The sequence below is a fragment of the Nesoenas mayeri genome (assembly GCF_963082525.1).
Source record: "Nesoenas mayeri genome assembly, chromosome: 6".
NCBI lineage: Eukaryota > Metazoa > Chordata > Aves > Columbiformes > Columbidae > Nesoenas > Nesoenas mayeri.
Genome location: NC_137545.1, coordinates 9,438,272 through 9,451,923, shown reverse-complemented (window position 1 = coordinate 9,451,923; position 13,652 = coordinate 9,438,272). Strand labels below are relative to the sequence as shown.

The 13,652-nt window shown below is 41.6% G+C and overlaps 1 protein-coding gene across 1 annotated transcript in view; it reads left to right on the top strand.

The window, feature by feature from the left end:
• The window catches only part of TRAF3IP1 (TRAF3 interacting protein 1), a gene marked incomplete at its 3' end in the record, with an annotated part of 41,559 nt that extends 28,109 nt beyond the window's left edge, over nucleotides 1–13,450 (top strand). Inside the window, exons 14-15 of the mRNA XM_080347052.1 lie at nucleotides 10,404–10,627; nucleotides 13,285–13,450. Coding sequence (XP_080203178.1) covers nucleotides 10,404–10,627; nucleotides 13,285–13,450 — 390 coding nt within the window. The remainder of the gene's footprint in view (nucleotides 1–10,403; nucleotides 10,628–13,284) is intronic.
• Nucleotides 13,451–13,652: the final 202 nt, after the last annotated feature.

Below are 13,652 nucleotides of genomic sequence, written 5' to 3'. Positions count from 1 at the left end.
TTCTTCCTTGATGCCTTGATGTGATATGCTGCTTCTTTTCTCCATTAAGCTGTCAGATGTTGTCACCATCTCTGTGTAGTGTTCTTTCTCACATTTGATTTTTGTGGTGTTTTGTTTTCTTCTTTTATTTGTTTTCCTGGGAGCCTTCTTTAGCCTATTGTTGTTTTCCAGAACAAAGTCTGCTTTTTTCAGCCTTGCCCTAGGTGTAGTAGGGCACACTCTGCATTTGTACAGCTGCATCATTATCGTTTCAGTCTCTGGGTGTTTAAAGAACAGTATCATACTGCTCAGCAATCATTATCATTGTCTTAAAAAAAAGGGATCTCTGGTGTTGTTAACCATATAAAGTATTTTTGTATCACCAAATATTTCCCTCATAACACCCCAGCATTCAGGTCTGAATATATGAAGTGATTTGATTTTATTTGATTTTTTTTTCCAATAGTTTGGAATGGGAAGTTTTTGTTGTTTTTGGCTTTTTGTGTTGCTTGGGGTTTTTTTTGTTTTATTTTGATCTCTTAGACCCCTCGGTCAGTTGCCAAGGGGAGATGCTCCAGAGCCAACCTCATCCACATTGGAGCAGCTGTCTGCAAACAGTAGTGACTTTTGAACCCTTGACCACTTGACTGTCTCTCTTGGCTTTATCAACTATAGTAATTTGCAATGAGTAATGATATTATGAAAGCTTATGAGGAAAGCGTACAATGAAAAAAATAAAGGTCCCTAAGGAACTAAAGCCATGGTGGCCAGCAGACTGTTTTGAAAACTCAGTTTGACCTTATAATCGCCTCTACAATCTGCAGCAAAAGCGACACAGTGTTAACTTTTAGGATTGGAATTTTGGATGGGTAAAATCAACAATTCTCTTCTTTGAAACAGAGATACTACCATATACTTTTGTGTACAGTGGTAATGGGTTGTGCTGCCATACAGACAAGCATTTTCATTTCTTCCCCAGCAAACTGAGAAAGTTGGGATGGCAGATCAGACCCTTGCGGGAGTATCTTCCTATCCAAAATTTGGGATTATCTGAGATCTGGGCCCGCTTGGCTGGAAGAAAATTCTTTCCAGGGCTGAGATTATAGAAAGAAATGAATTAGTAAAATAGGAAAATACCTTTAGTTTTCCTGTTCACGATCTGTTATGAATAATTACAGATTTATCCAACTTGCTGAATTATATACTGTTTACTACAAATGTGCAACTTCTAACGTCTGTGTACTGATCATTGGAACACTGTTGGCTATTTCTAATGAATGTGTCTGATGTGAAAATTCACCTACTTGAATAAGTTCTGTCTTTATATAACTGCTCGAAGAAAAGGCAGGTTAAAATTATGTTGCTGTTTATGCAGTAGCTCTAAAGGTGATTACTGGAATGTGCGTTTAGCTGGCACTTGTGAGAAAAGGAGATTCAGCTGTTCCTGGTTTTGTAACTAGGTGGTGCTGTTGAATCAGTCTCAAGACTAAGTGTTGGGACAGCGTTAGTTGTTCATTTAATAATGCCTTCCACCACTACATAATTGTGCTGTAGGCTGTACTGTTTGGTCTTGTATCCTGTCAGCTCAAGCACTGGACATAGAAAGGGACAATGAGGGAGCATTTACAAAACCACATGGATTTCATGCTCAGGAAGCTTCCTCTGGTGTTTGTGCTAAATTTTCTGGGGCTTTTTCTGAATAAGACTAAATGATTCCCTTTTAACCCTTAGATTTTTTTAAAATGCACGCAGACAATTGCATCCTCCTACAATAACCATTTAGTCCCGTTGCCTGTTTTTAGTCTAAAACATTCATTCAGTCCTTGTTTGTCTTTTGTTGAATTTTTTGAAGCATTGACCTGTGTTAGCAGCACTGATAATAGACAACTAATTCTGGAAAAAAACGTGCTGACTTCCTGGTCCATCACGTGAAAACTTGCATGCAGCGCTGAGCTCCTGGAATATCATCTGATCTCCTATCCAGGCAGCTGGCTGCGAGTGCGCTCCATTTCTTTGCTGCTACTGCTTTTCGAATTATTTTGAAGAAGGTGCTGTGATCCAGAGAGGAGAAGCTTAGTTCTCCTGACAGCACAGAGAAAAAAAATCAATGGAAAAGAGGATTAAAAAGGCTTGGGGTTAGTGACTGGGACTTGACAGATGTGGTACAGAAAACACGAGCTGGAGACATTACTGAATCCTGGGAATTTATTTTACAGGGTAGAGACACTATGATGCGGGAGACAGTAAAAAATACATTGCCAACGTGGTGTTGCCTCTGGGAATGTTTCAGGGACCAGATATGCAGAGGGTGGCAGGTAGGGGTCTGGCGTGCTCATGTGGCCATATATCACCTGTGAGCATGGCTCATCTCTGAGGGATGTTCCTACCATCACGAGGAAAACAGCGGCAGGATTTTTTTCTTGCAAGACTGCAGACCAGCAGTTTTGGGGAGGAACAGTTACAGGTCTGTGGAATCTTTTTGGAGAGAGGCAGCGAAAGTAATTAAAAAAGAAGGAAGAGTTTCAAGTGGTTTATTCCAGCCAAGTGGTCTCCAAGTGGAACCACGTCCTGTTGTGTTGGTGGGACTGTGAGAGCGGGTCGGCGAACTCTGTGCTGTGTTCAAGTGGCCGTAGGTTCTGTGCCAGGTCTGGCTCTGCAGTCTGCTGGGAAGCAGCATCCGTCTGACATTTGACCATTTCTCCCCAGACTGTCAGCTCTTTTATTTAATTTGTTTTCCATCAGACTCTCCAGAAGAAATATCTTCTACACCAGTGTGTGACTGTATTCCAAAACATTATGCATTGGAGAGTGGTATGGAGTTGTACTTCTTTATTCTGGAGTAAGTTAACCAAAAGTACAGTGAAAACGTGAAAGAATTCTTGTTTTGGGAAATCACATGTGGTGAAATGACAGTCATCCTTGTGTCTGTCAGTGAGAATGTTCATCTTTCCTTGTTTCGTTAGACTATTCAATACATACAAAATGAATGAAATATTTTCCTAGTTATATTCATTAATCTTTAAAGCCTTGTTCTTCTTGCCAGTTGGGAAAATGAAGGGAGGAAAAAATCAGTTTGTAGTCTAAGTGCTGGAACTTTTGGCTAATACTTTATTAAGTCTAATATTCAGCAATAAACTGATTAATGTATCTACCTGATTTATTATGGATTAATCAACTAGAAATTAGGTGAAGTTGGTGAATTAATACTTAATCCAAAGGTAACACTGGTGAACTCTTAGGGATGTTTCATACCTTTACTTCTAACTGCTGAGGAGCATTTATTTGTGTTAAAAGCATTCCTCTGAAACCTGGTATGTGCTGCATTTCCCAAACATGCATTTGCTTTATAAGAAGTTTTATAAAGAAAAAGAAGAGAAAAGAACAGAAGAGTGAGAGTTTCATAATGTAGGGTTTGCATGTGCAGAAACTTAAAATAATATACATAATTTTCAGGTCAAACAAAGAGGTCATTCTGGAAATACACAAGATTTTTGCTGTCTTGATTAGCTGTGTGCAGCCTAACAAATTCCTAAAAAGACTTCCTAAATGTATTTGTTTAGAATGTAACCCTCTAATGTTAAACAGAGAAAGAAACAGATGTTACATTTTGTATTCCACTTCATTTATTTGATGTGTGGAAAATGTAAGCAGGTTATTAAATAGGTTAAGCAAGTGGGATCACAGAATTCCCATCTTTGCCCTACCAAATACAGTTCACAGGCTTCAGAAAAGAGGCAGCTTTGAGGTTTCTGCAGGGAACAAGTGATACTGAATAGCTTAGCACCTGGATAATATTAATGTTAATTACAAATGTGATAAATTAAGTATGCACTTCTAAGCTTAGAACAAATACAATCATTGCTGATTCTGTTTGTTTAAAGTTCTTCAGGCCACTGATTTTTTTACATTAATCCATCAGCTGCACGACATTGGGTGTCACCTCCAGTCAGTGCAATTAGTAACGTGTCATGTTAACCAGATGTGATCCTATGTCCCACCACTTCAGTATTTTGAAGAGGCTCAACATTCAAACGCACAACTTCTCAGCATCCTGCCAGCTTAATATGTCACAAGGAATGCTGACCGTAAAATTGAATAGGAGTTACCTGCAGAAGGGCTTTCATCTTTGTGTGACAGCTCTGTTTATGATGATGTGACATTAACAGAGTGATCTGAATAAAGCCTCAGTAAGAAATTTTTGGTGCAAGTGTGGAACATCTCAAAATTAAGAAGGTTATCCAGCAGTCTGGTTATGGACAAGCACTATAAGAGCTTAAATTGAATGAGTGTACATGTGAGAGTCCTTGTTATACTACTACCAGCTCTCAAGAAAAAAAGCTGGTCCCCAAGTAATTGTGTTTCAAGCTGAGAACACGGGATTAGGAATTTTGTCACTCTTGTGATATTCCTGCTACCATGGCTCCTTTGCTGTGGCCTTTGCGCACCGAATGTTCTCTTGCATGGGTACAGTATAGATACAACATGAGACAGCAAATGGATATGTTAAACAGAAGAGGATATATAGAAGTGCAGTGAGCTGTGATTTCCATCCCTAGGAGAGGATGCTGTGCAGCAGCTTTGTGCTGTGGGACACAGTAGAGGTGACTTTGACCTATTTCAAGAAGCTTCTCAATGGATTTGGCTGGGATATTCTTCTGAGGCATAGACCAGTGTGAAAGCAGTTGTTTGACACAAGGAACATGCTTATTGCAAATTCTTTTTGAACAAGAAAGAGGCTGTTCTTTGAAGAGAAGGAGGTCGTGGACCCAGAGTTTCAGCAGGGTGAGCAGAAAAGGAAATCTGGGCAGGACTGGCGCCCAAAATGCCATGATGGCTAAATTAATACCCTCTGTTGTTAATTACTGCTAGAGTTGTCTATTGGCATGTGTGTGGTCAGGCTTGCAGAATTCTGCTTAATGTGCCGAATGCTGCACCAAATATGCAAGGTTTTATGTACCCACTTTTTCCTAACATGGACTGAATGGGAAGGAAGATAAACTGGCTTTGGGGCTGAGGTGGGGTATTTATGTACATCTGAAAAGTCCAGCTCTTTTAAAGGTATCAAATGTGAACTAGGGGGAGAAGTCCCCCTAGTTCCCCTCCAAAAGTCCCCCCCAAGTCCCCTCCGAAAAAAGAAAGCCTCCTTTCAAGAGCTCTCCTTTTCTTTTGGTGCCTTCCAACTTAGAAACAGATCAGACTAACTCTGGTAAATCTAATGGTAAAGAACATTGTGTCTCCGATTCCTTGGCCTGTTACTGAACTCGGTACCTGGCATAAGCAGAAAAAGCATCCTGTTCACTTGAAATGATTTAACATTCACAGAAACACAGAGAGAATAGTAAAAGTGTTTCTTATGGTGATCCCTAGAGAATAGTTACAATCTACTTTAAATGCAGACTCTGTAAAAACCAGGAAAAGAAAACACCCTTTATGATAAAAAAATATTTTGTACAATTAAAAACAAAACCCCACTTTGTTGGTTTTACATTGAATGTATCAAAATTACTTGTCCAAAATGAAGTTTCTGTCCTGTCCCATAGAAAAAGGTAGGGGGAAAATTGTGTAGCTCAATAAAACTATGATTACTTGGGTCTGTTTTCATAATGAGGCAAAATACAATAGGTAAAAGGGGCTGTAGAAACTATTAAGTGCTTGATGGATGCTTGTTCTAATTTGATTCATATTTTAAAACTGTTAATTTTTTAAAAATGGAAACAAAGGAGAAACTATATAAAAGTAAGCAAATACTGTCTCTAGAAAGAAACTTTTCAAACAGTGAGGGAAAACAAACATCATCTCTTTAGCTTAGTAGATGTCAGGCACTTCAGATGCCCTCAGCAGCCCAGCTATAGGATGGATATCTTGTGAATGATCCATTTTATGGAGCTGTGCACACCGCAATATTTATACTAATTGCTTTAGCGAGGGTAAATTAAACACAAGTGCATTCTGGTGGGTTCTGGAGCCCTGTTGGAAATTTCCCCTTCGCTGAAGAAAAAGAAAATTCTTGGTTTTTAATTTCTTGGGTCTCTGCATCCGAGTCCACGTTGTGTTCTGTTCGCATTGAGGTAATGGGAAAGGCAGACTTTTTCCCAGGAATCCAAAATAAACATTTATCTTGGTGCCTTATGAAAAACACGAAGGAGAGGAAGCGTGTTGGGTCTACAGAAGTGATATAGGCTTTTATATGGGGGTAATTTATTGGTTCTTGGGCTTTTGTGAAAGGAGAGTTCATTGAGGTGTACGGCCTAATTAAATAGACTGGAACAATTCTGATTCTGGAGTTTTTCTTAAAACTGAATATATCCTGTTACGTGTTTGTGCAGAATGAGCAAAGGTGGCATTCAGGACTGTTACCACCCACGTTGCCTGTTGTAATAAACCATCTGCCATAATTCTTAGTGATTTAAAAGAGTGGCCCACGTAGATTTTTAATGCATAACTGTAATTATGAAACTGAGAGCAGACAATATGGCCTTTTTACCCTCCTTAATTACTTATAATCAGCAATAGCTGGCAAAGCTTGAGTTCTTCGTGGTGATAATTCTCTGTCCTGAGCTCAGCGTTCTGTAGACTGCAGGAAATATAACATGGTGTGTTGGTAGAACAAGTGTTAGTGAAAGGCAAGAAAGGATCGATGGGTATTTTTTAACTCATGTGAGGAGGGATGAGAATGTGCCAGCTGAGCTACTGCACCTTCAGGTGCTGAGAAGTTTGTCTTGGCACCTTGAAATGTAAGTGCTTCTCTTCAGAGAGAGATGTACTAAAAAACTCTTGGATGTTCTTGCACCATTTAGATATACAGTACGTGTTTCAAAGATACTTTTTTAACAAGCCTGTTGATGTACCTCTTCAAGTCTGATTAGTATTCAATAGTGGTAGTATGTTTCAGTACTTGAAATAGATTTTGATGGGATAATATTTTGTCCTCCTTAAGTCAGTTTTGAAGAATTGAACTACTCAAAGAGTATGCTGGAGTTGCAAGGATGCTAAAATTATTTTTGAGTATTTACTAATACACTTTAAAGGCATCTTGCACATTCATAGAAAATATTCCACAGTCTTTTATTTCCACCTGAGCTTTTCGAGCAGCTGTGTATTTTAGCATGGCATATTTCAAATGGTTTTAATGTATACAATTCTTGTTTGCTTGTTTACTGAATTGTGGGATTTTTCACTGATTTCTTATTTTCATGCCATATTTGCTGGTGTTGGGAAGTGTGGCTGATGGGACTGTCTGAGTATAGGGGAGATCATGCCTGCATAACAAGAATGTAAAACACTGAACTTGGCATTTGGAAAATAAAAATGAAGTATTCTTCAGGTTTTCACACACCCAACTATATCCTCAGATAGTGGACTAGCTGAGTGTTCTTGCTTCCCAGATAGTTGTATTTGAAAAAAATTCCTTATCTCTTGGCTGTGGCTTCTTATAAGGGGTGGCAGGGAGGGAAGTAAGTGGTACATGCGGTACAAGAGGAAATACATAACAAAAAGACTTCTTCTGGGAAGCTGTTGGTTATGATGCAGTGCTGCTCTGCTGCTGAACTGAAGGTGAGTTTCTTTATCTGTAACTTCTCAGTTAGGTGTGGGAAGTATGTGCCATGGGTTGAGCCTTCTCTGCGGCTTTGATGGTGCACAACACGTAGCAAGAACTTGTCTAGGAAAAATGACTTGGAATAGAGAGCAACACTGTGAGACTGCAGATCTGTTCATACATGTTTACTACCTGCAGCAAGGTGGTGAGGCAAAAGAATATTTCCAGGAGAGAAACTCTTGCCAACCTGAGATGTGTGCTGAGTCTGAGGCTGCTGTGCAGGACCCTATTCTGTTGTCTGCACCTTCAGGGGCACCAGGGAAAAAGCTTTCTTCTCTGGGGAGCTGCAAGGTCAACAGGGAGAAAAGCTTTATGACATTGATGGAAATGTCATTGGCCATTGTGCTCAGAGCTTGGCCAAGGAGAAGACCCAGGGCAGAAGATCTGCTCCTCACTGAGTAGTTCCTGGTTGAGTTGACCGCTGCAGGGGTTCCTAGTTGGGCTGCTCCTTGTTGAGTTGCTTCTGGTTAGGTTGGTCTTCAGTGAGTGGCTCCTGGTTGGGTTGTTCATTGAGTTGCTCCTTGTTGAGTTAATCACTGTGGGGGTTCAAGGTTGGGTTGCTCCTGGTTGAGCTGATCACTGCGGGGGTTCTACACTACTCTTCCGAGCAGCTGTGCTCGGAACGGGGGTGCTCACCAGTTCTCAGGGGATGAAACAGGTCAAGATGCAGCATTTTCATCTTTGCATCCTAAAGGATAGCAAACACACGGATGGCTCCAGAAAGTATCTAAATAATGCATTTTATGTAATGGAGTATAATGAAACACCTGCTTCTGTGAGAGAAGTATGGACTGAGTAAGAAGAAATTAAGATTAGTGTTATTTTTAACAGTTTAGCCAGTTCTCATGAATTGACTTAGGAAGCAAAGGTCACAAGTTCAGTAGCATTTGTCACTTCAGCCCAGTTCCTAATTAAACAACTTTAACATTATAAAATCGCAGTAAACTCAGAAGTCCCACGGTTTTCATGCGCTGCATGTGTGGTAAAGCACAAGCATCAGACGTAAGTAAATCACAGCCTTCAAATCTTTAGAAGTATTTTTCTAAAATATATATACATATATAAATATCTCTCTGAGTTCACCGGTAAGCCAAGGGCTGCCGAAATGTGTTTGGCATTAGTCCCTGCTGCCAGCTGAACAAACAGTTCACAGCTCGCACAGGAAGACAAGCCCATGGGGTAGGAGGGCAAGAGGGGACAGCGTGGTGGATTTGGTGTCCCAGCACGAGAGGACACTGCCACCTCTGTGTTTATCCAGCCGCTGGGAACTCTGCTTAGGAATTGGTTGAGCCTGCGGTTGCGGTAGTAGGGAAAGAGCTTTCTAGTCTTCTGGTGTATGCTAAATGAGCAAAATTACTCTAAATAAACTTTACTTAAAGCTTGATGTGTCTTAATGAAAAAACTCAGTTTGGGAATTTGACTTGTGGGGCTCTTGGAAAGAAATAAAAAATTTAGTTGTTTTTCTTGAAGGGGGGAAAAAGCAGCGGACGTTTCTTGAATGGTGATTGTTGTTTTCAGGGGGGGCTTTCCTGGAATAAGGTTATTACAGTGTGTTAGCAACGTGGCATCATTTTGCTCTTTTTATGGCATCCTTTTGCTCTTCGTGACTTCGCCACCGTACCAAACACTTTCCCCGTATTTAACTTGCAGTAAGCCAGGAGGCTTCAGGAGATTGACCACAGAGACTCTGCTGGCGGCACATGAGGGAAGTGCACACCAGACCGAATTATTTTTGAGCAGTCGAGTTTATTGAGGCCACATCTGCAGCCTGCATGATTTTACAGCCCCTGTTAACAGAAGTACAAGGCACGGAATAACCGCCGTCTACTTGAGCCGTGCAGCATGAAGTGCTGTTATTAGGAGCTGGCGATCCCGATGCAAACAGTGGAGGGGGAGAAGCATCCTGAAGGGACCGATTTGGAGAAGCAGGAGGAGCCCGTGCCCTTCAGCATCTGCTGTAGCCCCCAAGTAGCAGCAAAACACTGTGGCAAGCAGGTCCAATGAACGTTTATGGTGCAGCAGCCTGTAACATGAGTAGGGATGCTTCTGCTTCTCCAAATGACTGCCTTTCGGGTTTCAGAATCCTCTTTCTCCAGAGTTTAACATGACTTGTTTTTCAGTGTCGTTATGCATGATGATCTGCAGCAGTACTGAGTAAATGCCAACTCACCAAGTGCTGGGGTAGGACTCTGGGGTGATGCTGGGACAGTCCAGCCTTGCCCCACAGAGTGGGCAGGGGGAGGATGGATGGATGGATGGATGGATGGATGGATGGATGGATGGATGTGTGATTTACACAGCAAACGTGTTGGCAGGCAGTGGTAGCAGCAGATTGATAGCTACAAGTGTTGTTGAGTATTACATGTCTGTTAAGGGCTTCTGTTCAATGATTAAGCCACAGAACTTTCCCTTTAAATGTATAGGAATAAGTTGAAGTGACACTGAATGAGAAGGACGTTCCCTCTCCCTACACCCACTGCTTTGGGGGAGATCATGTCAAAAATGAGAACGTCAGTGAGATCATTTATGGGATCCAATACTAATTTTACTTTTGTGCACTCGTGATCTGAAGAGCAATTTAATTTTGCTGATGCTGTTGCAGAGCTTTGTAGCAGCCCCAGTAGCACTGTTGGTCTGGACATGGCAGCTTTCTGCTCATCTCTTGCTAGACTGTTGCTTCACTTCTTCTCTTTCCTGCAGACTGTCATAAACATTTCTCCAGATCCTTCACCATTAGCAGCCTCTAAAACTTCCTTCATTAAGTACCTCATGTGCAACAATTGTTTTTCCAAGTTTTGATGCTTTCCTTCTTCATGCTTTCTATCAGGAGAAGCCCTTTGTGTCGGAAGCAGCTCAGAAGAGAGAGAGAGACTTGGTAGCCAAAGAAATTGAGAAGTTTCAGGTGTCTATTCAGACTCTGTGCCGCAATGCGCTGACGCTTGGCAGGATCATGGATTACATGCAGGAGGACATGGATGCCATGAAGAACGAGCTGCAGATGTGGCGGCAGGAGAACAGGCAGCATGCAGAAGCTCTGCAGAAAGAGCAAAGGTGAGTGTGCTCAGGGACAGTTTGCTTTATCTCTCAAGACAAGTTTCTGGTTTTAGGAGAGGGAAGAGTTTTGCTTCCTTTTTCCAAGCAAATTTGTCATCATTCTTGTGGTTTGGGGAATTTTTTTTGCAGTCTAATTTTTTTTTTTTTTTTTTAAAGTGTTAAAGTCTTAAGGGCTTTTCAGCTCATTTTCATATGAAGTAGATGACAGCAGAGATGCAAATGTTTATGTGAGATGAGAGGGCTTGATGCTTTGTTTTCTTTTTCTTACAACTATATAAGAAGCAATAGGGGTAGAGCTCAGTAAACAAACTATGTTTTGCATCAGGACTAGCAGTGGGTTCCTGAGTCGCAACCTGCTCTCTTTGTGCCACTGAATTAGTGTATTCTTGCACTGTTTTTAATAACAGTTGTTGTCTGTGCGAGATAAAAAACAACACTGAACAGCCAGGAGAGTGAAGGTAATGTGCACAATAGATACAAGGAGGTCAGGCCTAGAAACAGTTTCTTTGGCCTTACTTTTCTCACCAATGGGTCTTTATGCTCCTTGAAAACAGAACGTCCCTTCCAGTTGTGTGTCCTCTGATCTTAAATATGAGTTAGATATCAATCTTCTTGGATTCACAGTCAGCCTAGATAGATTTGCTGCTCCCTAGATCCATGTGCTTTATTCATGCAGAAGCAAGTATGTGTGGTATTCTTAGCTAATTCCTATCTTGGTAGGTAGCAACGTGTTAAATGTTGGAAATTTACAGTTGCTGGCTTAGTCCACTGCTGGGGTGGGAATTAGGGCTTTGGTTCACATATAAAGTGTAATGATGTTAATTCCTTGCACTTACATAGCACCTTCTAGCCCAAAACCTTCACAGGCATTAAAACTCCAGTTGGCCTCAGAATGCACCATCCCTGCAAAGAAAGAGGAAATGGTGTTTGGCTTTATTTTCCAGTTGGAGAAACTGAGGCATTGACTCACTCACCTTTGCACCACAACTAGCGACAGGGAGTAAGTCTTGGGCTTTTCTCCAGGCATGTACTTGCTCAGTGCATCCCCTCTGGCCTCACCGAACAAGTCATTTATACCTCAGCTGGTTTCTCAGCCCAGCGACTGTACGTACTTCACTGGACTCGTAAGTTCTGCTGAGTTCCCAGGCACGGTGTGCTGAGGACCAGACTGTCTCCTTGATATTGGTGCAGAAGGAGAGGGGGAGTGGGAAGAAGGAGCTGCCCAGCTGGTTTTGTTTGCAGATTCATGTCAAGCCAAGCTTGACAATAGTCAAGCTGCTGTGTGCGAGACTGCGGTCAGGCTGGCATCGCCTCAGCAGAGCCGCTCGGTTCCCTTTCGTGAACTAAGATCACTGCGCCTTATCCCTGCACTCTGCAAAATTTCATCATTGTAGTGCTAAGGCCTGTCCAGTCCTTCGGCAAAGAATTACAGAGTATCAGACATGAAAAAGACAATGCTTCCCATATGTGCTGGAATTTGGATGCGTATCTTTGGTTTTTTGCTTCTGTGCAAGACAATTGAAGGATCCCATTGGGGAAATGGTGGTGCAGTTTCTAGTGATGCTTTCTGTGATTTATGCTAATGTGGGAGAAAAGAGGGGAAACTAAATGATGTTGAGATGCTGACTTTAGCTAATGAATCCTCAAAGTGACCGGGTAATCCAGAATGACAGCAAACTAGTTCAGTCTGTCATTTCCCTGGCCGTTCAGCCTTCCTGAAGATCAGCAAAGCATTATGGAAAGGGGCACTTTTGTTTTAAAGTCAAACAGCCCCATTCACATATGATGCCTCAGTGTACTTGTTTATTAGAACAAGATTTATTAAATTTTCTGTCAGTGTAGGATTGCCTGCCCTTGTCAGCAGCCAGCGATAGGTCGGTTTTCATATACCTTGCCTGTTCTCAGGCACGTACCTGCTGTAGCTTGGCGCTGCTGGCTTGTTGCAGGAAATAGCTGGTAACAAGCCAGCAACCTCCACAGCAGTTGTATTTGTCCCTCTCTGCCACTGCTTCTGTCCTTTGAGCTCTTGTGGTGAGGCCCAAAAGGATGGTTACTACCATGTGTACCGTGGTAGGACCCAGGGGCCCCTGTAAAATGTGGGTGTCTTTAAGTCATAGAACGATTTGGGTCAGAATGGGCTTTTGAAGATCATCTAGTCCAACCCCACTGCCATGGACATCTTGCACTAAACCAGGTTGCTCAAAGCTCCATCCAACCTGACTTTGAACACTTTCCAAAGATGGGACATCCGCAGCTTCTCTGGTCCTTGTTGGGGTATATCCCACAGAGTCAAGTGCTGCTTCATCCATGGGACAGGTGACTGCAGCTTTTGGCTGGGTGAAACAAAGTGTTTGACATGTGTGTAGTGTGGGCTGAAATAACTGCAAAGCAAAGAGATTTTAGCAGAAAAGCTAAATGAGCCGAGAAGTGATTGTTAACTGTTGGATTGCGGGTGATCTCTCTTCAACAATATTCCTTCTCTGTCCGTGTTGTTAGCTTTGTGCTTCTTATTCTACACTTTCTTTCAGGAAGGGTCGGCATGACTTAAATTCTTTCCTAGTTTTCAGGTATTGAATGTCCTTTTTATAGAGGCTTACGGAACTTGAAGCAGCATAATGTTCCCAATAACATTAGGCTCTTTGTGTGTCTTTCAGCATCACAGACAGTGCTGTAGAACCATTAAAAGCTGATCTGGCTGAACTGGAACAGTTGATTAAAGACCAGCAAGACAAGATCTGTGCTGTAAAAGCTAATATTTTAAAGAACGAAGAAAAAATCCGGAGGATGGTTCTTAGCATAAACCTGTCTTCAAGAAGGTGAAGAAGAAGGGAAAAAAAAGCCTTGGGACTGACTGACATTCCTACCAAATGAAAACAAAATAGTGGAGAAGACTAAGATATGCCTTGTTTAGATATAAAATGTTTAGGGACCAGAAGCCTTTAAATTATATGAAATCCCATTGTTGCATTGATCTTTAGATGTTGCTGTTACCCAGGATAAAAATTATATTCATTTGAATGCT